Source organism: Ambystoma mexicanum, chromosome 1p (genome assembly GCF_040938575.1).
Source record: "Ambystoma mexicanum isolate Mex_15411 chromosome 1p, UKY_AmexF1_1, whole genome shotgun sequence".
Classification (NCBI taxonomy): Eukaryota; Metazoa; Chordata; class Amphibia; order Caudata; family Ambystomatidae; genus Ambystoma; species Ambystoma mexicanum.
Genome location: NC_090921.1, coordinates 961,803,163 through 961,828,627, shown reverse-complemented (window position 1 = coordinate 961,828,627; position 25,465 = coordinate 961,803,163). Strand labels below are relative to the sequence as shown.

The 25,465-nt window shown below is 45.7% G+C and overlaps 1 protein-coding gene across 3 annotated transcripts in view; it reads right to left on the bottom strand.

Annotated features, from left to right (window-relative positions):
- Positions 1 to 12,865: 12,865 nt before the first annotated feature.
- LOC138582350 (receptor-interacting serine/threonine-protein kinase 2-like) overlaps positions 12,866 to 25,465 on the bottom strand; it is a 252,063-nt gene continuing 239,463 nt past the window's right edge. For 2 of the 3 annotated variants that reach the window (XM_069653596.1, XM_069653605.1), the window contains exons 11-12: positions 18,509 to 18,700; positions 12,866 to 17,126 (exon numbers count right to left, since the gene is read on the bottom strand). In XM_069653596.1, the coding sequence (XP_069509697.1) occupies positions 16,819 to 17,126; positions 18,509 to 18,700 (500 nt within the window). In that variant the 3' untranslated portion in view covers positions 12,866 to 16,818. The remainder of the gene's footprint in view (positions 17,127 to 18,508; positions 18,701 to 25,465) is intronic. The other variant, XM_069653614.1, reaches the window with a different exon arrangement.

Sequence of the window (25,465 nt, the reverse complement as noted above, 5' to 3'; positions counted from 1 at the left end):
TCCAGACTGCAAAACACCAGAGAATCTATGAAAACTCAGCGACGGGGTCATAGAAAGAGGCCAACAATGATAAGACTTGAGATTTCTTTCTCTGAAAAAAATACTTTGAAAAAACGCCCATAAAAGAGAAATCACAATGATGACCTTCAAAGGCCAAAATGTAACGCTGAGGTGACACTTGCGTCTGGAACCTTCTAAGGAGGGGCAGGTTCGAGGAAACAATTCAGTATGCCATCCTTAGAGCAGGAAGCTTAGCCTCGGGAGCTTAATTTGGTGATCTGTGGATTTTTCAGTCAGGATTCAGACGATGCCAGTGATTTCTTTTCTCTCTATTATTGCTAATATTATTGGTGATTTATTGAGGGCTGGACTGAAGATTGAACACACATTGCACATCCTGTTTCAATGCACGTGCTAAAATGCGCTATCCCCTGTGCTAGTGAAAAACAGCAACACACTCGCCCTACATTGATAACCCTTAATAGCCCTTCATTGGGACAGAATGAGACACAGTGGCCTGGCCCAGATGTTACGCTGGTGTTTAGATGAGAGTGTTTCCTACCTGAACCCCCGTAATATTCATATAGTCGGAACCTTTTCAATGGGAAGTTCAAGTAAAAATGTCATAGGAGGATGCGCTACTCTAGAGCTGCCTTTTTGGGGCTGACTCTGGGCTCCAAATTGCCTTTTGCTGGTGTGTGTGTTTTGATTCGCAGCAGGTGCATAACACATTCGAGCTATGCAACTAGCACATTCGAGTTCATTGTCCACTGTGAGGTGCTTGTACTTGACCCAAAACTCAGACATATTATAAGATATGATTTATTATTTGGATGGCGCCTCTACACAAGGGTTTCTAGGCGCCTCAACACAAGGGAGGGGAACAGAGGAATGACAAGACAAAGGCCCTCATTACGAGTTCGGCGGTAACCATGCCGCTATTGGCGGCATGGCTGCGCCTAAATCGCGTCAGGGTCCGGGTCCTCGGAATGAGGACTTACCGGGCCATTCTGAGTTCGGAAGGCCCGCTAATTCCTCCCTCCAAGGACCCGGTCCTTCCCCATTCCCATTTCAGCCCCCATAGGGGGCTGAATGGGAATGGGAGAGGGAGCAAATAACGGGCCATTACGAGATGGCCTGTTGTTTGCTCCCTCTTCCCCTCGCGGGACCCGGTAAGCACGCCTGGTTTTCTCAGGCGTGCTCACCGTGTCCCGCAAGGGGAACTCGTAATGCGGCGGTACGGAGTGAACGGCGCCGGCACCTTTTATGGCGCCATTCACTCCGTACCGCCACGGTCGTAATGAGGCCCAAACGGTTTTACTAGGCCTTGTGACAGTCAGATCGTGCATGTGGAAACGAGAATTGCAGGGGAGAGGTTGCAGAGCAAAGTGCTTGTAAGGGTAAGGGGGAACTGCAATCAGGGCAGCAGGGCTCTGAGTAAGTGCAGGGACGGCAAAGGACTACACAGGTGCAGTCCCAGACTGGGAATGCTGGGTAGACCAGGAGGTAGTGCAGGGTGACTGGTCAGGGGTCATAATTCTAATAATAATAATTGGTCATTTATAACACGCTTAATTACCAGGAGTGGTTTCAAAGCATGGGATCGGGATTCCATCCTGTGTTGCACTGTGTTGTCTTGCTTCCAAGACAAATGCATTGCCCCTGAGCTATCCTTCCGTCCCCATGGTAGTCTTTGTGACTCTGAGGACAACCATGCACCCAGTCAGGATGAGCAGTCAGATAGAGTAGCAGGGGAGAGGGAGAGAGAAGGAAGAGGAGAAGGGGAAAGTCTTGAGCAGTTTTCGGACCTTCAGGTGGTCCGGCTCAAGTCTGGGAGGGGCAGGGAGGCCATTCAAGAGAGGACTCTGCAGCCCAGGAAATCAGGCCTGCCATCATGCTGCTACCAGAGTCACAAGCTACTTGAAAGTGGTACACAGTCAGAGTAATGGAGCCCCTCCAAGCCCCCCTGCTAATTCCTGTCTTCATTGATGAGCCACTGTGTGATGTAGAAGACATACCTTGGCTCTTTTTGTTGATGAAGCCAATGGAAGGACATCCCACTGCTAGTGGGAATGTGGCAGTTCATGTCAGCTCTAGGATAGATCCATCAGGGTCCCTCAGGGAGACTAATACCAGGCCGGGTAGTGAAACTCCAGTTCCATTTACTAGAGCCGTGGGGTCCCATGTCCTACACGGGTCCCTCGTGGGAAAAGGTGATAAGAATCAGCAACTGCAGCGATCATAGAGAAGGATGCGCCGTGCAGAGCAACATCGCCGTGCCCCGAATCAATCTCTGTAAATACTCATCCAGTGCAGTGGTGAAGTCCGCACCAGGAAGTCAGAGGAGTGGCTGGTTCCTAGAAGGCCACTGAAGAACCTCACGTGGGACCGGGTCCCCCGAGAGAGGGAGGAACATCCGCTCTAAACCAATATGTCAGCTGAGGCTTTTATACATGTACAGCTGGGGCAACGTGTTTTTAGAGTGGAACAAATCCAGAGGGTCCAAAGGCCACAAACATAGGAACAATGAAGCAAAGACCTTGAAAGGTTTGGGGAAAAGTGGGGGCAGGCCCTATGAAGTGCAAGCATGATAGCAAAAAGATAGTCCGGAGTAAAGAGGCGGACAGCACAGCCATCACCCGCAGAGGCTGAGGAGCACACACTATGCCCAAGAGAGGGGGCATGGAGTAGGAGAACACAGGCAGACTAGCGCTCTCCTGAAGAGAGTATAGAGGTAACCCTGACACTTTATGGTTTAATCCATCCAGACGCCATTTCGATAGATTGTTCCTTGAGGAAGGTGTCTTTTTCAGTTGCAGACGAGCAACCTCTAGTAACCATAGGCATGAATCCAAACCTATGTCATGTAGTAAAGAGTTGCTATGTTTTGAGTTGCATGGCTTGTGAATCCACCAAACGAACGAACATTGGATAAAGTGATATGCCCATTCCTACCTAATTACTAGTCCTGATGAATTCAAGGTTGGTGAAACAGGACAGCGGTCAAAAAGTGGGCTATACTATCATGAATTTTTATTTCTGTGGTTGTGCATACCGAGTCCACTATGCTGTGTTACCGCACAGCAACGAAGTGACAGCAAGTGGACGAGCATGGGGAGATAATAGGAATCACGGTAAGATGACCCCAATCCAAACAAGCATTAGCAATGCCAACAGTTTTGACTTCTATGTAGGCATGTGCAAGGCATTTGCCAGGCACTGCTGTAGTGGTATTGACTGGCCATCGATGGTAGCAGCTGTAAAATGGTGTGAAGGGTGCAGTGAGCTAAAACGTGGTTGTAGTCCCTGCTGAATGGACGAAATTCCATAGAACAGGGTATTTTACCCAAGTTTGTTCTCAGTAGAGGGGCTCCTACACTCCTTTGCAACTTTGTATAACTTGGAGGTTCACCCTGAGTAACCCAGGGTAATTCAGACGTGGACCCCATGCTCACTGTGTCTTAGAGAGGTTCATCTTCACCTCGCTGATGAGGCCTGACTAGGCCGAAACACGTGTCTGGGGTTGCTGATGGTACTCTTGTTCAGAGGAGATTTGTCTAGCATTTCGGTGCTGGACTGCTCTTGTGGGTGGGACAAAGACTGATATGCAAATGAATATTTCTTCTCTGTGAAGGGTGCAGTGAACTAAAACGTGGTTGTAGACCCTGCTGAGTGGAAGAAATTCCATAGAACAGTGTATTTGACGCATGTTCGTTCTCAGCACAGGGGCTGCCACACTCCTTTGTAACTATATAATATCCTGGAAAAAGCCTAATAATTATACACAAGCTAAAACTGTCGGTTTTGGTGGCTCAAAGCAGACCTGGGTGACATTTCTTTCACACCAGTTGAGCAATTACAGCTCCAATTAAGTCATTAACTTTCAAAAGACTGCTTTGAAAAAACACTGGCATGCATTTCAACCAAGATTGATGGTAAGGCTTGAATGAAAGACAGTCACCCAGTATTGATAGTCTCAGGGACTGAGCAGTTTCACCAATAGAAATGAGCACAAGGGAAGTAGAAGCCTCTTACTTAGCTCTAAAAAGGCAAGTCAGCAAGCAAAACAGAGCAAAAAGAAAAGGTGTCCTATAGAAGTCTATGGGAGGAAAGCTGTAAAAAGAAAATCTCTCCTAACATGGAAGTAGACCCCCACGGCAACTACTGGTTTTGGTCACAGAAAAACCTGAGCTAGTTTAGTGGCGAAGTTTGTACATGACTGTACAGAGGATAGGATGCATGCAAGTAACGTTTTTTGTTTATTTACATTCTCACATGGAAATAACTCAATTTCAGTTTTCTTACTTTCAATCCGTTTCCTGTGCCAAGACAAAAGAACCATGCCAAATAGTTCTGATGCTTGAAGATTCTGAAACAACGAGGGCCAGAAAGGCAAAGGGTGATGTACGTAATGGTGGCCTGTAGGTCAGGAGCTACGTGCCACCGTAACAGCTTACCGAGGAAGAAGAGCTAGGGGCCGGTTGAGTTTTTCATATCTGCTGCTGGTGTGTGTTGCTGGGAAGCCAATCTAGTGGACTTGCAAAGATTGTTTACACAAAGGTCTGACCAAGCTCTCATTTAGTAATAAGGCTTACAGTTGGATCATAGGTTTGGCACAAAGTAAAGTTAACACAAGAGATTGACCAGTATTAAAATGTCCACATAGCTGTATATAAAATATGTTACGCATTAGGGTCGAGGAACTAAACAAGTAAACAGTCTCTACTGATATGCATTGGTCTTTGACCCCAAAATTGGTTACTCGCCAGTTTTAGTGTGAATTGTTTTAATACTGCAACTGCTATTATGGTGTGTGTGGGTGGTAAACATTGCAAATCTAATTATATAAGGCTTGTTTTTAACAGGACTTAAGTGCAAGAAACAGATGAAACAGCACACATCTGTCTTACCTTAATTACAACAGGAACTAATATACATGCACAATAAAGGCATAAACTCTCAGAAGACTGCTGACAAATAACACTATGATATGATAGTTTATTTATATAGCGCCTATACACAATGTGTTTCAAAGCGCTTCAAGGCAAGGGATGGAACAAGGGAAAATACAATGACATTCTTACAGGCCATGAACAGTAAGGATGTGAAATTAACTATCGTATTCGACATGACGACATTTCAGATAGTGCAAGAGCTAAGACATAGATAAGGACGGGAGCGGGAGAGTGGGAAGGAAATGGAAACACACAGGCGACTACCATACTAGGCCTGACGACATTTCTGTAAGAGCTGGAGAAAACAAAAGGTGAGGGAGAGGGGTGCAGAAAGAGAGGGGAGGAACAAAACAAGCGACTATTGTATTAGGCCTGACGACATTTCAGATAGTGCTCCAGGGGGGGAACAAGTAATGGAGGGGGGGGGACGACAGACAAGGTTGCTATCATACTAGGGATAATTCTGGTAGAGTAAGTGCATAGAAGAAAGTAAGGGGCGGAAGGGAGGAGATAGGAAAAGGGAGAAAGGGAGAGGAGGAGAGAACAGAGAGTAAGCAGCCAAAAAGAGTGGAGAAGCAAGAGGGGAGAGTGAATACTGTTACAGAAGTCAGTAGTAACACATAATGTTGCAAGGCTGGATACAAGATGAAGATGGCAACAGCATGATTCAGGGCCACCATGAGAAAGGGTGACACACCGTGAATCAATGAAGTCCATAAAAGTCTAATCCAGCATTGGCTACGAGACGGTGATGGTGAAACCAGAATGTATCAGGACAGACTCCTGCAGAAGTAGGCTGGAGGGGGACAGGGTAGAAGAATCAAGCAAAAGAGGCAAAACACCTGTGTGCAAGAACGGGGGCACAAGGGAAAATCACAGGGGGACAAGAGGGGTGGTGATGGCTGTGGGGACAGAGGGAGTAAACACACGTTGGTGCATACTTACCTGCTGTCTGAGCAGGGGTTCGGACCCTGGATCCTCCTGGTCTGAACAGGTCCAAACAGAAATGTCCCTTTTCTTTGTTTGCCCATCGCTATACACGCCCGAGCATGAGATGCCCTTAATCTAAACGTTAAGAGTAGGAAGGAAGAGCCTGTGCTAAGAAGGTGGGTGGTGCTTAGGCAGGTGACCTAGATCCACTTGCACCTGCTCCCCATCTGCAAAGGAAAAGAGGCTGTAGGGCTCCTTAAGTAGGGAAAAAGAGCAGCAACCAGGAAGGCACCAGGTAGGCGGGGCTTGCTAAGTGGGGAAAAAGAGCGGCAACCAGGAAGGTACCAGGTAGGCGGGGCTTAGGCCAGGTGAACAAGATCCACTTGCACCTGCTCCCCATCTGCAAATTGATGGAATTCATTTATTGATACCCTGTCGAAACAAGCACAATGGAAGGTCCCAAAATGAGTTATATGTTCCAACATAACGATGGTAAGTGACCTCAGCTAGTTGAACGTATTAAGCCATGAATGGTCTGCCAGTAGACTATTATGTCTAGTTTTTAATCGTTTTTAAGATCATTCCTTTTATTATAAATTGCACACTTAATCCTGTTTTATATTTGTTAGTCATTGCACATAAATTGGTGAATTGTGTTTCTCATTGCTCATGTTATTTTGCACAAATGCATTTTTTGCACATTGGACATTTTTTGATGTAAATAAATTGAAATATGAGTATTTTTCTACCAAGGTGTTTGCAACACGTCCTTTTCAGTGGACTTGATGAATCATGTTAAATGCATGTTTTGTATTGTTATAACCTACACTCGTGCGACACCACTTTCTATTTTGTAGTTACTGTTTAGTGCAGCCCCAGGTGCCCGTGAGTACAGGGGCATACCCACCCTTATCAGTTTGTGCTTACTGAACAATGACTGACATCTGCGTGCTAATCTGAACTTTTTTGCAATAACAGGTTGGTTGATTGCAGCTGTGAGAAAGATGTTTTCATGATTTCAATTTTATCATTGAGAACTGAAAATAATGCTATTGGATCAACGAGATCTTTCACACTGGTGGTCTCAGACTGCTTGTTAGTTGATGGTTGCAGACTCCTGGTTAACTAATGATTTCAGACTGCTTGTTAGCTGACGTTGCAGACTGCTTGTTAGCTGACGATATCAAACTGCTCATTAGCTGAAGGTTTCTGAATGCTTGTTAGCTTATGGTTGCAGCCTCCTTGTTAGCTGATAGTTTCAGACTGCTTGTTATCTGATGGTTGCAGACTCCTTGTTAGCTGATGGTTTCAGACTGCTTATTAGCTGATTGCTACAGACTACTTTTAAGTTGATGGTTTCTGACTGTTTGTTAGCTGGTGGTTGCAGACTCTGTGAGAGCTGATTGTTTCAGACTGCTTGTTAGCTGTTAGTGTCTGGCTCTGACTGCTTGTTAGCTGACAGTTGCAGACTGCTTGTTAGCTGACGGTTGCAGACCCCATCTTAGCTGATGGTTGCAAACTCCTTGTTAGCTGATAGTTTCAGACTGCTTGTTACCTGATGGTTTCAGACTGCATGTCATTTGATGTTTGCAGACTCCTTGTTAGATGATGGTTTCAGACTGCTTGTTAGCTGATGTTTGCAGACTCCTTGGCAGTTGATGTTTGCAGACTGCTGGTTAGCTAATGGTTTCAGACTGCTTGTTAGCTGATGCTTGCAGACTCTGTGTTAGCTGATGGGTTCTGACTGCTTGTTAGCTTATGGTTGCAGGCTCCATGAGAGCTGATAGTTTCAGACTGCTTGTTAGCTGATGGTTTCAGACTGCTTTTCAGCTGATGGTGTCTGGCTCTGACTGCTTGTTAGCTGACGGTTGCAGACTGCTTTTTATCTGATGGTTGCAGACTCCTTGTTATCGGATGGTTTCAGATAATGTGTTAGTTGATGGTTGCAGACCATTTGTTAGCTGATGGTTTCGGGCTGCTTGTTAGCTGGTGGTTGCAGACTCCTTGTTAGCTGATGGTTTCAGACTGCTTGTTAGCTGATGTTTGCAGACTCCTTATCAGTTGATGTTTGCAGACTGCTGGTTAGCTAATGGTTTCAGACTGCTTGTTAGCTGATGCTTGCAAACTCTGTGTTAGTTGATGATTTCTGACTGCTTGTTAGCTTATGGTTGCAGACTCCATGAGAGCTGATAGTTTCAGACTGCTTGTTAGCTGACGGTTGCAGACTGCTTTTTAGCTGATGGTTGCAGACTCCTTGTTATTGGATGGTTTCAGACCATTTGTTAGCTGATGGTTTCAGACTGCATGTTAGCTGATGGTTACAGACTCCTTGTTAGCTGATGGTTTCAGACTGCTTGTTAGCTGATGTTTGCAGACTCCTTATCAGGTGATTTTTGCAGACTGCTGGTTAGCTAATGGTTTCAGACTGCTTGTTAGCTGATGCTTGCAGACTCTGTGTTAGCTGATGATTTCTGACTGCTTGTTAGCTTATGGTTGCAGACTCCATGAGAGCTGATAGTTTCAGACTGCTTGTTAGCTGATGGTTTCAGAGTGCTTGTCAGCTGATGGTGTCTGACTCTGACTGCTTGTAAACTGACGGTTGCAGACTGCTTTGTAGCTGATGGTTGCAGACTCCTTGTTATCGGATGGTTTCAGACCATTTGTTAGTTGATGGTTGCAGACCATTTGTTAGCTGATGGTTTCAGGCTGCTTGTTAGCTGGTGGTTGCAGACTCCTTGTTAGCTGATGGTTGCAGACTGCTTGTTAGCTGATGTTTGCAGACTCCTTATTAGCTGATGGTTTCAGACTGCTTGTTAGCTGATGTTTGCAGACTCCTTGTCAGTTGATGTTTGCAGACTGCTGGTTAGCTAATGGTTTCAGACTGCTTGTTAACTGATGCTTGCAGACTCTGTGTTAGCTGATGGTTTCTGACTGCTTGTTAGCTTATGGTCACAGACTCCATGAGAGCTGATAGTTTCAGACTGCTTATTAGCTGATGGTTCCAGACTGCTTGTCAGCTGATGGTGTCTGACTCTGACTGCTTGTTAGCTGATGGTTGCAGACTGCTTTTTAGCTGATGGTTGCAGACTACTTGTGATCGGATGGTTTCAGACCATTTGTTAGTTGATGGTTGCAGACCATTTGTTAGCTGATGGTTTAAGGCTGCTTGTTAGCTGGTGGTTGCAGACTCCTTGTTAGTGGTTTCAGACTGCTTGTTAGATGATGTTTGCAGACTTCTTGTTAGCTGATGGTTTCAGACAGCTTGTTAGCTGATGCTTGCAGACTCCTTGTCAGTTGATGTTTGCAGACTGCTGGTTAGCTAATGGTTTCAGACTGCTTGTTAGCTGATGCTTGTAGACTCTGTGTTAGCTGATGGTTTCTGACTGCTTGTTAGCTTATGGTCGCAGACTCCATGAGAGCTGATCGTTTCAAACTGCTTGTTAGCTGATGGTTTCAGACTGCTTGTCAGCTGATGGTGTCTGACTCTGACTGCTTGTTAGCAGACGGTTTCAGACTGCTTTTTAGCTAGTGGTTGCAGACTCCTTGTTATCGGATGGTTTTAGACCGTTTGTTAGCTGATGGTTGCAGACTATTTGTTAGCTGATGGTTTCAGACTGCATGTTAGCTGATGGTTGCAGACTCCTTGTTAGCTGGTGATTTCAGACTGCTTGTTAGGTGATGTTTGCAGACTCTGTGTTAAATGATGGTTTCTGACTGCTTGTTAGCTTATGGTTGCAGACTCCATGAGAGCTGATAGTTTCAGACTGCTTGTTAGCTGATGGTTTCAGACTGCGTGTTAGCTGATGCTTGCAGACTCTGTGTTAAATGATGGTTTCTGACTGCTTGTTAGCTTATGGTTCCAGACTCCATGAGAGCTGATAGTTTCAGACTGCTTGTTAGCTGATGGTTTCAGACTGCTTGTCAGCTGATGGTGCCTGACTCAGACTGCTTCTTAGCTGACGGTTGCAGACTCCTTGTTATAGGATAATTTCAGATCATTTGTTAGCTGATGGTTGCAGGATGCTCGTTTGTTGATGGTTTCTAACTGCTTGTTAGCTGATAGTTGTGGACTCTGTTAGCTGATGGTTTCTGACTCTGACTGCTTGTTAGCTGACGGTTGCAGACTGCTTGTTAACTGATGGTTGCAGACTCCTTGTTATCTGATGGTTTCAGGCCACTTGTTAGGGGATGGTTTCTGACTGCTTGTTAGCTGATGGTTTCAGACTCCTTGTTAGCTGATGGTTTAAGACTGCTTGTTAGCTGATGGTTGCAGACTCCTTGTTAGCTTGATGGTTGCAGACTCCTTGTTAGCTAATGATTTCAGACTGCTTGTTTGCTGATGGTCTTTGACTGCTTGTTAGCTGATAGTTGCAGACCCCTTGTAAGCTGATGGTCTCAGACTGCTTGTTAGTTGATGGTTTCAGACTGCTTGTTAGCTGATGGTTTCAGGCAGATGCCCTCAGAATGCTTGTTAGGTGACAGCTGCAGATTGCTTGCTACCTGATGGTTACAGACTGCTTGCTAGCTGACAGTTTCAGACTGCTTGTTAGTCAATGGTTTCAGACTTGTTAGGCTGCACCTCAGGCCATAACTTGATAGCGTGTCATTATCCTGCAATATTGATCTCTGCCTCAGTGTATAAGGCTATAGTATTGAATAATGAACAGTAAATTGACTTTGGGGGCCTACAATGAACATGGAAAGGACTTGAGCTGACATGTTGAGGTGTATAAATAGTTCCTCAAATGTATGATCCATTCCAAATCCAGGCTGCTCTCCCTTATAGAAGAGGTAGGGACAGGATGGCAGATGACATGAGTGAAGACCTAGGAGTGCAAGCAGATGTGTGTGTGTTGTTTGTACCATTTAGAGAAGATGTTCTAGGATTTTCAGAGGCTGTTTTAATTCTGCATGAATGCAACTTTGACAGGATTGTGGAAAACTGTGTTTCTTGGTGTAGCGAGAGTTGGCAAATATGTTTGTACATTAACTAATTCATACTTTGTTCTTGGGAGATTGTTTCCTTCTGGATAGAGGGATTTTCAAGGTAGGGCACATTTGTAAGCAATCTGTGTGTGTTTTAGGGATGGTAGCTGAATATGTTTTGGGGTAAAAGAATCATTCTTTGACTTTGGATGACAAATATGGATCTAGGCAGTAACACATGGTTACTGGACAATGACTGAGAGCTGCATGCTAATATGTCATTTTTTTGCAATAAGAGGTTGGTTGATTGCAGCTGTCAGAAATATCTTCTCATGGTTACAGTTTTATCACTGAGAACTGGAAAAACAAAACAAAACATTGTGCATAACACACAGAGAAATCCAATGCCTAGGAGCAGAATTCCTTCAAAAGAAAATCACCATTTACCAGCCGGCCAGAACACTCAGAACCAGCAACGACATCTGCCTGGAACCAAAACTGTACACAAGGAAATAACATGGTGGTTCAGCATTCTCATGCCTAGAAGAAAAAACCTGGAACTCCCTCCCAAGAGAAATTCAAAACACTAAGGACTATCTAAAATTCAGAAAACACCTAAAAGCCTGGCTGTTCAACTCAGAACCGCACGAAAACAAATGAGCAACACCCACACCGCTCAGAAGACGGAGGACTAAAGCGTACCACGACAAGTGCAGGGAGTTGGAGAGACTTCCCAGTGGGAGGGAGACCACGTGCCCATGGAGGGCCCTAACAGAGTCTAAAGAGGGAGATGGGAGCTTCTTGGGTTGAACCACAGACAGAGAGGACAAGAGTCGAAGGAGAAAGAGTGGTGAGCGAACATAAAAGCACTGGGACCAGGTAGATCAAGAGCACAGGGAAAAGGTCCCACCACCACCCCATCCCCACACACCCCAAAGGGACCGAGGAATGAGGTTGCAGGTGCTCACCAGTTTAGGCCAAAGGGCAAAACGGGTGCAAAAATAAATCATCCAGGACACTGGGTGGAGGGGGGTGGGTGGAGGAGACACTGCCTCTTGATGGCCCTGCAGGCAACCCCCAACCCTACACAGAATAAACGAGGGAGCTCTACATCACCCTAGAGCACCACAATATGCAACACTAGCAGGGACGTGTATCACAGGCAGCCATTGCGTAGGCGGTACGATGGAGGGCCAACACTAACCAAACCCCGCTAAAAATCTCATCCCTCTGCCCACACCTCTCAAATTCTAAAACATAACAGAACCACACCTATACTGCACAACAAACCGCACACATTTCAGCACACCGCAACAATCAAACAAACCACACATAGCCACGCACAACAGCACACAACAGCTACTGACCGAAACAAATGATACCCATGCTCGGCAAACCGTGTAAACCGAACTGAAGCTGCCAACAGCACATCACAGCTCTCCTGAGCCTTTTCCCGCTAAGTCCTACTAATTTACACTACCCTCTTGCTTTTCAGATCCACCAGAGCGCCAGGGGACCACTCTGGTGGTGATAGTGTGCAGTATAAATATCCTTTAACATAACATAACATACTGATATTGGTTTAAGGTGATCTTTCACACTGATGTTTCAGACTGCTTGTTAGTTGATGATTTCTGCTTTGTTAGCTGATGGTTTCAGACTTCTTGTTAGCTGATTATTTCCGACTGTTAGCTTATGGTTTCAGACTGCTTCTTAGCTGATGGTTTAAGAAGGCTTGTTAGCTGATGGTTGCAGACTGCGGTAGGCAGACAGTTTCTGACTGCTTGTTTGCTGACTGTTTGCTAGCTCGTGGCTGCAGACTGCGTGTTAGTTGATGGCTGCAGACTCCTTGTTAGCTGGTGGTTGGAGAGTGTCTGAAAGCCTTTGGGGAGCTGGGGGTCTTCCCTGATGTTTTATGATTTTATAATGCATGCAGCCTGCAGTACCAGTATAAAAGCCTGTAAAACATGATATTATTGTTATGCACTGCTGGAGTTTAACTCATGCAGCAAGAATCTGAATGTTACTGCATATTCCAAAGAACACAATGAAAAGGTGTTTGAGATATATTTTTATTAAACTGACTAAACTATTTTTCTGCAACACATTAAAAGCTGCATATTTGTTTTTTTTTTATACAAACAGGTGCCACATTGATTATATGTGTGAGCAACTGGAAGATCGTTTACAATACACGATGCAAGAGGCCATGTATTAAAAGGAATAAAATATCCGCTCCCATAGACAACAAAGGATATTCTAAGTCACCTCTGAGTTCCGTGACCTTCTAAAGAGACTTGTCCTTTGCCTTGGTTCCTCTGTTCGGTTAAGGACCTCCTCAGTGACTTGCAATATCCTTATAACATACAGTGGAGGATACTTTATCCCATATATCATCTCTGTTTTTTTGTTTTATTGGAGGCTAAGCCTGTTTTGGTTTTCATGGCTGCCAATCTGCTTCTTATATTATTTGCATAACACCCTTTTATGCTGTTTTGACAGTACAAGGAATTGGTGTGGTGTCTGTCTTTTCTTTTCTTTTGGAGTGCCATTATCATCACCGTTTTTAGGGTACTGTTTAGCCCAACCATGTCACTGAATGGAGGATAGTGGTCATTGATGAAGCAGAGTTAACAAAGTACTGTATCTGAAGATGAATAGAATGTCATATGTGAAGAGATGCCAAGTGAGGTGGGCATGTTTCGCTTGGGTGTGGGTGGCGTGCTTGGTTGTCTGAGAGACAGAGCAGAGCAGTGTTAGAAAATAGTCTGCCCAGAGGAATTGATTAAAGTTTGGCCGCAAATTGGGAAATATCTGGTGAGCACCAAGTCTAACATGTGCCTCATGCAAGGTGGTGGCTTGGTGCTAGGTTCAGATAGCAGAGGTGAGTCTATGGGTCATGCTAGAGGTGGCGGGGTATCCTGGCTGCCACAGTTTAAGTGGAAGTCCTCAGTGATGGCTTGAGGGGAAAGGAAGCCATCCCAATCAGAAAGAAATGTGGATTGGGTCAGAGAGGGCCTGTGCTGAATTGGCAATGCAAAGAAAAGTAGACACTTTTCATGAGACTAGCATTGGCATGGGTCATCGATAGGCATTTTGTTTGTCACTGAATTACCTCACCATTTGTTGAGCAGAACCTACGACTGGATCAGACATTATGAGAGGAGGCCGAAAAGTGAACCGATGACCTGGCACAATATCAACAGTGGTGCAGGCCAAGCAAGATGAGTGCAATGAGTGCTGCGAAGGAAGGATTAACAAAACAAAGCCTTGATGAGTAACAGCCATCCTTTTCATGGTGTGTTATTGGGGATAGGCCCATCTACCTTTGCTGCGACAACCTCCAGCTAGATAGTTCCACACTGTACATTAATATTACAGCCAGAGTGCGTTAATTTCACTTTGCGCATTTAATTAGATATGTTGTTCCTGCATAGCAAGGTCACAAAACAATGCATCTGTTGGATATATATGCATGCAGAAAAACTGACCACACTCAAAACCTTGAAAGTGTAATACAAACTGAGAGCTAGGATTCCCCTCTAAAAGGATATTGTAATATTCGGAAGTGGGCGCTAATTTCTACTAGAATGGAAAGGTAAACAGTAGTCTCCCACGCCCACAGCTCTGCATTGGAGATAATGTTATAAGGCGTGTGTGCCGTGCTTCCAGAGCATACACCGAGGGGATTGTGCGATTTTCGACTGCGGCATGACATTCTGATAGAGAAATATAGGCTGTAATGAGCGAGTCTGGTTAGAGTCTTGGGAGCTGGGCGGGTGACTGGTGAGCGATGGTCCACATTAAAGCCTTCTGCATGGATGGCTAGAGTGCAGGCCGCTCTTTAGGGCGTCAAATCCAAAGGCTGCGTAAAGAAAAGAGTGCGGTCGAAGCATCCTGGCAGCAACTCATCCCTAGGTGCTTGAGGAGTACTGGAGATTATGTGGCAGGACATATCGAACGGCACTAATTCCTATGGGACCAAGTAGCTTGGGCTACACCAATAGATAATGTGTGGCACGAGATCTAATCAGCAGCGATAAAGATGTGTGGTGGCAGAATTAATAGCACTTGCCCAACACTTTTCACTGTCAAAAGCCCCACATTATCACATCAGTCCTGGGAAATCGAAGGATTTTGCGAGACTGCAGCCTTGACCTCTTGGACATTTACTTTTTAATGTGTGCTCTTGCGCTCCGTGACTACATTGCTTAGCATATTTAACGCATAACAAATTCAGATTTAGCGATCAAGCAAACACCATTCTTTGTCTTGAAATCAGTCAATGAATAATTGTTATAAATAATTGTTGTTGTTCCTGCCACTTCCTCCACCACCCCCTTCTCTGCTTGAGAGGTATTTTGAAAGCTGTGCATTTGATCGAGGCTTCGCCAACGGAGGTGCTCTCCTGGTTCTAACGCGACGTTGGTTCCAGCATAGTTAATGGCAGTTTCAACCAATGGCAAGGAGAACGGAGAAGAGGACCTGTGAACGGTAGCCAGTTTTCAAAGTTGGTGCTGAGGGGCTCCATCCACTGGCATTTACTTTGGTCCTCTCTAACATGTACAAGCCACGGAATGTCTTTGTAGGTCCAAACAGGTCTACGTTTCTAGACCCCACATTTCAGCCAGAATCTAGATGCTTTCTTTGATACTCCTGGGGCATTTGTCTGGGCTTCAGCTGATGGCGTGTCCATCCTACGTCACATTGCCATGGCCATGCCGCACAGTCTCTAGGCACCTGTGATCAGTGAATGCTACTGTTGCATATATAATCACTCACGCTGGGTAATAAGCTCCCTCATGCAGGATTTACCTTTATATTTTCAAATTTTCTATGCTGTGATCACACTACTTCCGACTACATCTCTCTTTCAAATCAGCCGTAGTTTACATGAATCCCCAGCATATTTCCAAATGTGGCACCGTGGGAGAGATGTAGTGGAACTGGAATGTGTGTACATGTTAAATGTCCCTTAGCATGTCAATCAGAAGGTGCATGGGAAAAGTGCAGGCCAAGAAATTGGGACACAGAAAAGTCAGTGAAATCATGTTCTATATCAATCTGGTGTGTGCTTTGTACTGAATAGCTTCCTGGATGTAGTTTACCTTCTTCGGACACAGTGGACAAGCGAGAAAGCCCCACTCAGTCTTTCTGTGTGAAGGTTCCAGCAAAGTGAATGGTGCTTGAAGATGCCACAAACTGTTCACATAGGGTCCATAACATTTCTTTGGTTCTTCAATGTCAGTTTTTAAATAGATTGCGGCTAAGAAATGAAAAAGGGCATTTTTAAATATATTTACATCATTGGGGAGCTACATGATGATCCAGAAACATATCACGCTGAACTATCATGACATGAGTGAAACACCACGGACAGATGTGTGTCCATGTAAACCAATGGTGCCCTTCAGGGTGATCCAGAAACATATCACACTGATAACTATCATGACATGAGTGAAACACAACAGACACATGCTAATCCTTCCATAACATTGGTGTTGTTCATGGTGATCCAGAAACATGTCAACTATCATGACATAAGTGAAGCACCACGGACAGATGTGTGTCCATGTAAAGTAATGGTGTCCATCATTGAGATCTAGAAACCTCTCACGCTGTCAACTGTCAACATATGAGTGAAGCACAATGGACAGATGCAAATCCGTCCACACAATTGGTGTCCTTCGTGATGATCCAGAAACGTATGACCCTGTCAACTATCATGACATGAGTGACATACTATCGACAGATGTGTATCCACGTAAAACAATGGTGTCCTTCATGGTGATCCATAAGCATAACATGCTGTCAACTATCATGACATGAGTGAAACACGACAAACAGATGCTAACCCATCCATAGCATTGGTGTTCTTCATGTTGATCCGGAAACTTATCACGCTGTCCACTATCACGCTATGAGTGAAACATAAAGGACACTTGCAAATCTGTGCAGGGCAATGGTGTGATTAGTGATGCCCCACAGTGTAAAATATCACAACATTTCAGTTCAACTGCTGGAAGCTGAGCTGCAGCTGCTTGGCAACGATTGGGCAGCACTTATTTGACATCAGCACAGTCACAACAATGTGGGCGACTCCCTCTCCGAGACAGCGGCAAGTGTCCAAAAGGGCCCGGCACCGCCCTGTCAGGGTGGGGTAAGAGGCGATCCCCTCATAGTCCGCTTTGGCTAGCACCCGATGGGACTGCAAGATATCCAGGATCTTGTTGAGACAGCCCTCCGTCATGTGGTTTACGATGGTCTCCCGCAGCTGCGACAGCACCAGGCAGCAGTTCCCTCTGCAGCAATGACCTGTGACAGAGAACAGTGGATGGAAGTTACAAGAGCAAGAGTTTGTGAAGAGGCAAACAGTCAGCTAGAAAAGAATACGGTTGAGAATATGTGAGCGTAGGTTTTACTTAGGCCAGGGCTCTGGATAGAGGAACAACCAGCCTGTTTGACTTGCAACCTCCAGCCTATGGCTCTCAACAAAAAATGGGGGCATAAGAGACATGCCGCTACACAGATTCTTCAGCCATGATTAAAACATACATCAACTGTATTTGCTTACAATACAATTTTCAGTGGGAATGAGAATACAGTTTTACTCCCTAAATGATCTTTTTTTATATCATAGACACTTAGGGGCTAATTCATGGAATTATTTGCGCTGAAAAACAGGGATTTGTGCGCCATTCTGCCCGCAAATCCCCATTTGCCAAACAAGGATTTGCGGGCAGAATGGCGCAAATAATTCCATGAATCAGCCCCTTAAAGTTTAAAATACTGCCCTTTCAAAATCTTATCTGGAGCCCAGGCTCCATCAGTGGGGAGCTTGTGGCGAGCACCCCCACTAATGGGACATTTTCATGTTTCATGTTCAGGTTAAAAGGATTTGCCTCTATTGATAACATGGTATTTCAATGAATGAGAAATCAGCAGAGGAATACACAGAGTACCCAAGGTACTTCCGCATGCGGATGACACCCTACTCTTTCATGAATAGGCAGGGGATAGATCAGTGGCAGGACGTGGATTAGGGGATAGAAAAGATAGAGGGGCAGAGAGCAATATCTACAGGGAAGTCTCAGAAAATATACAATGAGAGCAGGGGAGTGGGAAACTCAGTTGAGTGGAGAACTGTGATGTGAATGAGAGCACTACAGTCTCTCTACAGTCTCTGGAATGCGGCAGGCCACATTGATCACAAATATTAAACAGGCGTTTCCATTCTTGTTTGAAAGATGAAAAGGCATGTGGTACAGCAGAGGTTCACACCACCGGGCATGCACTGTGCATTACACATTGAAAGGGGAGACACTGGGGATACCCCCCTCAGAGATGTGTCCCTAAGTTGAAGGAGGGTGTTACCTTGCTGGTGTGTCATAACAATATTTCACCATCAACCTTTAGTGTGAACGTAACATTTATCAGCATTCAAAGATGCACTTTAAATTCATGAACCTGCAGTATTCACCATGGCATGAAACCACAGAGGCAGATGGTAGAAACCGGGTGTATTTGAAATACTGCCTGTTTTTAATTTGAATACCTCACTCAGAGATAAAACCTAAGGGCTCCATCCAAGGCGGTAACGCAAAAACCTTGCCTTAGTGTGACTACACTGGAAGTAGCTCTTGGGCTTCAAGGCGCTCTCCTCTGGGTAGAATGTACGTGCTCTGCTAGTGTCTGACCTGCTGCAGTCTCTGTGTGCTGCGTGCTTGAATGATGAAGCTGGGATCCGGGATGCCATTGTGTAGCTCCTGTGCTCCTCCGCTGACCCTGGACAGCAGCAGCCTCGCCGTGGCCTGTCTTGGGGAGGGCTGTAGGGGGAGTGGAAAAACATGACTGCAGTGCCGGTCCCCGAGCACTACCGGCCCGGCCACCTGGAGGAAAAATGAAACAAGAGTAAGCAGAAGAATCTGCGAAAAGTACACAGATGGTTTAGTGGGCTCAATGCTCGCTGCTGCAATTTATATCTAACAACCATGTTATATGGTAGGTTCAAAAGTCAGCAGAGCTAAACCAGACACTCTCACTTTCAAGGTTGAGGAATTGAGCACCAGTGCAACCTGCTGGTAACAGTGCAACAGCAAGTCAAAAAGTATTGTATGGAGGATTATGCAAAAACAAGTTAATTTTGCATACAAATAATGGAAGACTCAACGGATAGGTGTAAGTGTCACTATAAAGTACTTGTCATGCAAGTGACATCCGGTTTATTTTTTAAAATATGTATTTATTTATTTTATTTCACATTTATATCAGCGCACAAAGCCCTGAGGCATCTAGGCGCTACTTACAGAAAGTGCATAGTATATTTCATAGAGTGCAAGAACACGTATATGGGTTACAGACAAAATTAGTGTATGTATACAGGCTGGCAAAGCCTTACCTCGTGGTATGGGGGACTACTTCAGGCATGCAGACAAGCAAAGAGACAAAATAGTTGTGTGTACATAGACTGGCAAAGCCTCGCCTTATGATATGGGGATACTTCAGGAGTAAAGACAAGCAAAGAGACAAAATAGGTGTGTGTACACAGACCGGCAAAGCATCACATCATGATAGCAGGGGTTACTTCAGGCGTGCAGAAAAGCAAAGAGACATAATAGATATGTGTACACAGACTGGCAAAGCCGCACCTCATGGTGCGGGGATTACTTCAGGAGTGAGGACAAGCAAAGAGACAAAATAGGTGTGTGTACACAGACCGGCAAAGCCTTACCTCATGGTGCGGGGGACTACTTCAGGCGTAAAGACAAGCAAAGAGACAAAATAGGTGTGTGTACACATACTGGCAAAGCCTCACCTCATGATACCGGGGTTACTTCAGGCGTGCAGACAAGCAAAGAGACAAAATAGGTGTGTGTACACAGACTGGCAAAGCCTCACCTCATGGTGCGGGGACTACTTCAGGAGTGAGGACAAGCAAAGAGACAAAATAGGTGTGTGTACACAGACCGGCAAAGCCTCACCTCATGGTGGGGGGGACTACTTCAGGCGAAAAGACAAGCAAAGAGACAAAATAAGTGTGTGTACATAGACTGACAAAGCCTCGCCTTACGGTACGGGGATACTTCAGGCGTGCAGACAAGCAAAAAAGAGACAAAATTGGTGTGTGTACACAGACTGGCAAAGCCTCACCTCATGATACCAGGGGTTACTACAGGCGTGCAGACAAGCAAAGAGACAGAATAGGTGTGTGTACACAGACTGGCAAAGCCTCACTTCATGGTGTAGGGGACTACTTCAGGCATAAAGACAAGCAAAGAGACAAAATAGGTGTGTGTACATAGACTGACAAAGCCTCACCTCATGGTGCGGGGGACTACTTCAGGCATAAAGACAAGCAAAGAGACAAAATAGGTGTGTGTACACAGACTGGCAAAGCCTCACCTCATGGTGCGGGGGACTACTTCAGGCATAAAGACAAGCAAAGAGACAAAATAGGTGTGTGTACATAGACTGACAAAGCCTCGCCTTATGGTACGGGGATACTTCAGGCGTGCAGACAAGGAAAGGCCCAATGTTTCCCCATCTCAAACAGGCTTAAAGAGAAATGAACATCACCTCGCCACTTGCATCATGGTCTGGCGCTAGATGGAAACCAGGGTGCCCATGTAGAAGGTTTTAGCTGAGCCAAGAGAATGGTAAGATAGGAAGATGTGTTAATGCATATCTACCTTTCAACAGGGTTCATGCTTACGGAGTTAGTCCTAAAGTGGTATGGAGACTTGCCTCCGAATGAGGCCTCCAGAGCCTTTTAGATTCTGCCTTGTTTTTTTGTTTATTCATTGATAAGTGCAGTAGTGCTTGTCAATGTATGTATAGTAGTACGCGTCAGCTTATGTACGCTTGGAGCAGCAACTAGTTTAGCAGCTTGGCGGCTGAGTGGATATGCCACTGCCAGTTCATCGGTTCTAGGTAGGTTTAGGTAGTTCCGTCATGGGCCAAAGGGCGCAGGTTCAGAATTCCTTGACATCCAATGCAGCGTTTTAGTTCCCATTTTTTCTTTGCTGTGCTACTATGCATCTGAGTGAGACCATTGACACCCTGATGAAGGGAGAGCGAGCTGTGACTCAGCTCACATCTCTGCTGTTCTATCATCACAGGATCGAAGTTACAAACGGTGGCATCTACTGTTTGGAGAGGTCCAGTTGGAAATAGCAGACCGAGACATGAGTTAGACTTTAAAGTTGCCCTGGGATGAGCAAGGTGTTGGGGATCAATTTGTGCTGTGTTTATGTGAAGTGTTTGTACATTACGCAAGCTGTACTGACTGTACTTGTCATCACGATCCATTCCAGCATGCCAACATAATCCATCCCTTTCCAATCTGTAGATGCTTATCCAGTCCTGGTTTTTGCTTTGCATTCTCAGTCCTGGATTTATAAAGGGAAGAATCGTGACCTGGCAGGTGGGGATGCTCCCTGAGGAGGTAAAGAGTCAGCCTTACACTTTGTGCAGTGCTGATGTGCATTGTCAATGTTGATGCAGTCTGGCACTCGTGTGCTACTATTACGTTCTTGGCTGTCGCCAATGATCCATGACATTAAGAAGGAGACGCGGGTGCTGCAAGTAAACCAGTGGATCGAGATAGGCGAAGACTTCGATGACATGATGCTCACAGACAAGGCTTCCTTTGTGCTTGGGAGGGTCAACTGGATGGTATCTTGGAAGAGAGGTCACCTGCCTAATAGACCACTCCCTGTGGAAGTCAACGTCTGGAAGGCATCTCGATGAATGAACAAGGTGCCATAGTCATCTGTTAGGGCGTGAGGGGCACAGCCTTGTTCGCAGGGGCACGTTGTTTGTAGGCTGCTGGGCCCACATAAGCAAAGTATTATCCACAGGACACCAGGAAACTAATAATAATAGAGGACAAACATTTGAAATATTCCTCGGCTGCAGGATCCATTGAGGATGCTTTTGGGGTCAGACTTTGCCTCTGACAGTGGACTGAATCTGATCTGATTGGTTTGAGGGCACGTCAAAGGATATATAAAGCAGATTCGTAAACCCATGAACAAGGCCGACATAAGGGCTGCCATCTGCAAGTTTTGGCCTCCTGTACTTACATAAAGGACAATCACTGCAAGACAATCAGTGATGGTAAAAAGGTCCTACCAGTAGATAATGGAAGAAGTGGGTCAGTAACAGATATGTTATGTGTGCGTACGTTTTGTGTGTATTTTAGTGCGTGTTCTATTTATGTTCTGTTCTTGCCTTCAACCTTGTTGAAATAAAAAAGAAGAGATGCTCTGTCATTTTCACTGTGGACATTATTTCCTTGGAGGCGGCAGAGCCCACTGAAATGTTCCATGTTGTGTGGGGGCAGAGTCAGCCTGCAAGTCCCGCCTCTGTTACAGTGCAAAGTGCTCGTTATAGGTGGCCAAGTAGCGAGGGTGGGGGGCTCACGGTGCGCTCCTAGCCCGGCACACTCCCCTCAGTAAGGCGTGGACAGGTGGGGGGGGGGGAGGGAGCGAGGGGGGGTCGAAGGGAAAGCAGCTTCAGCTCAACGGTGATTTTGAAGGAGAAGGCGCGGTGAGGAAAGGGAGTTCATCGAAACATTCTCATCTTTTCTCTGAACCGTACGGGACGTCTTTTCAATCGCCTTCACGGGCTCCTGTACTCCTAGTACTGTAAAGACAGCAGGGAGTAAATAGCATCAACAAGTAACAACGAAGTCATAATAAACAGTGGGCGCAGCATATTGGCTTACCCAACAACAGACCTGAAAACAGCCAGGAAAACATTAAAACGATACATAGAAATACATTTTATTTTTTTTAAAGGTCTGGCCATAGTACACTATTGTTTTTTTTTTTTAAAAACCCATTGACAGTACAGTAATAGTATCACAATATACTGTATCTCAGAAAAACAAGAAATGATAAATATATTAAAAGGATGTCTCTGCCAAACATTGTGGCAACTTGGGTGTTAGATGAGCTGTTTACTGAAAGCATTCATTGCCGAAATAGGGCCGATACCACATTAAAACAAGAAATGATGAACTAACAGTAGAGTCCACCGCATAAGATAGTATAGAATAGGGGGAGCAAATTGAAACCCGTGGAGGTGAGTTCATCGAGAAGGGCAGATTATTACTGTGTACAGTAGGGGATGCCTTGCCACCTGCCTTCGCAAGCTCAGGGTGCTTCTGTTGCATGTAGGATATGGTAATAAGCCCTTTGCATTCTGGGACATATACTTATCTAAGAGATGTCTCTCTGAGAGTCTCTACTGCAGCACTGTCCCGGACCCACTGACTGGCCTGTACCTCCTACTGGCAGCCGGAGCGCCCCGGCGAGCACCCACTGAGCAATGTTCTGTGTTTCCTTTTACTGTACCACTGAAAGTAGAGTAATGGCTTCACACTAAACAGCATCACGTGAAACAAGAAATAATACAGACAGTGAAGGGTCACCTGTGTCACACGTCAGGCGTTAGATGTCCTGCCAATTGAACACATTCACTGTACAAATAAGCAGGGGACACAACCGAACAATATCAAATAAATAGTAGAGTCCACCCAGTAGGACAAAATGACATTGGTGGAGCAGATTGAAAACAAGGGCCAGGTAATTGGGGGGTTCAACAACTCGATGATACATTCCGCAAGTTGATAAGGCGTTCATCAGGCCCGAACCCCACTCTCCAATATATGAAGGGTAGAAGAGGCGGGAGTGCAACCTGTGCCACAGCGAAGCATGGGCACCTGGATGCATATGTGCTTTGGCAGTGCGTGTGTGGCCAGGGCTAGCGCATGCAGGTGCTTGGACACCCATTGAGAGACACCGCGCCACCTAGTGCTGAAATGATGAACACCATCTTGGAAGACTGCGTGAGGTGTGCACTGGAGATAAAATGGAGGTGAGAGGTGTCAGTGAGATGGCCGATTCAGCCAATATACGAGAGAAATTTATATAAATGTCCCTCTCATGTACAATAGTTTCGCCTGACCATGAACAATGGCGGCTGACAGGGCGTTTAGGTGCGTAAAGAAACGCTCCTTTTAGCCAGATGCATGCGTTAAGGATGGGGAATTGTGTTTTAGCTCAGGTAAAGCCAGGTAGGAACTTTAAGAGCACAGGAATCCCCAGAAGCATGTTACAAGTAGGCACAGCAACCCTGCCAGAGACAGAGCTATGGCACACCTGCGGCTGCAAGAAGTTTGCAAATGTCATATAGTTCTGAATGGATCAGAGGGCTAGAATGAATGCATTGCAGAGGGTGAGAGGCTTTGCCGAAGACACCTTTCCACTTCCTTTTAAAAGTAGGGGCTTCTAGTAAATCTATACTGGCATACTGAGGGGGCCCTAATGCTGTACTTTTCCCAAACAGCTGTGCAATGCACGGACCACCATATTGATGAAAGGCTTACTAGGCTGCGCATAAGGCCTTACAAATAACGCACTGTCCCAGCGTCAGGCAGTGAAGCTTGCAGCGACTCGGTGTCACGTGATCAAACCAAAGCACTTCTGGTGAGCAGCCGCCATGTAGTGGCAGAGCTAGAAAGGGACAAAGGAGGGCGGCCACCCCCACACTTCAGGCTCCATTCAGAAGCTGATGCAGCCCCGAGACCTGCAAAATAGTAAAATGCGTATTGGTCCCCTCCCCCCTTAACCTGCCTCCACAGTTATCATACTGCGCTGGGATAATATGCTGTCTGTTACAGCTGCTACCCATCAATTTGAAACATTGTTATCATATTTTATATGGGGGAAAATAGTTGCTTGCCACTGAATCCATCTATTGGATTCGTTGGCAGAAGTTATCGACAGCGGTGGCGGCTGTGCACGCTGCTGGGCTATGCAGCTTGCTGTTCAGTGCCCTGCCAGGAAGGGGGGCAGACAAAGGGGTTGCTATTGCGCCTGGAGTCGGGTGCAGTTCCCCCCTGAAGAACCTGTAGCCCCAGCAGCCAGACCCGGAAAGTACCCCCCTCCTCCTCCCCCCGCAGATTATAGGCTGATGTCAAGATGGAGTGGAGGCCGAATCGCTGCATGGCGTCTTGCAGCCCGGGAGCACACCAAAGCAGCAACAGAGTAAGGTGGAGCTGAAGATAGTGTTAGAGTTCCCTCACACTTCCGGGCGCCATGTTTTTGTCATTGCATCATGTCCGCTTACTGTTTTGCTGCACATTGGTTGGGATGCAATGCTTCAAGCTGCCTGCTCGTTACCTTTCTTTGCGTCAGCATACCTTCAGGCTGTTTGCCAATGTATTTTGGAATGGGGAGGTACACAGAGGAGGGGAAGCTTGCAGTGTTGTGCCATCTAGTGTTCAGTTCAAGCAATGTGTTTGTACTTTGGTGTTGAGCACTCTGAAATCCGGAGCACCCTGCAAATGAGAACACACAATAAAACTGCCACCATGCATAAATTACACCGACTATAAGCCCAATCGAGGGGGTTCATGTCTGTACAAAAAGGGTGAACGAGATTCCCAAACATACACCGCTGTTAACAGGCGAGCTAACCCAAAGAAAACCCAAAGAAAAATACAGTACAGTGAGAAAGTCCTCTTGGCCAATCTGAGTCCTGCACGTCTCACTACAAGCCAGGGTCATTTTATTTCAATTTAGCATCTTAAATTGGCGCAATTTATTTTGTAACCATTTTTTTCTGGTTCTTGGGTTTGTCCGCTC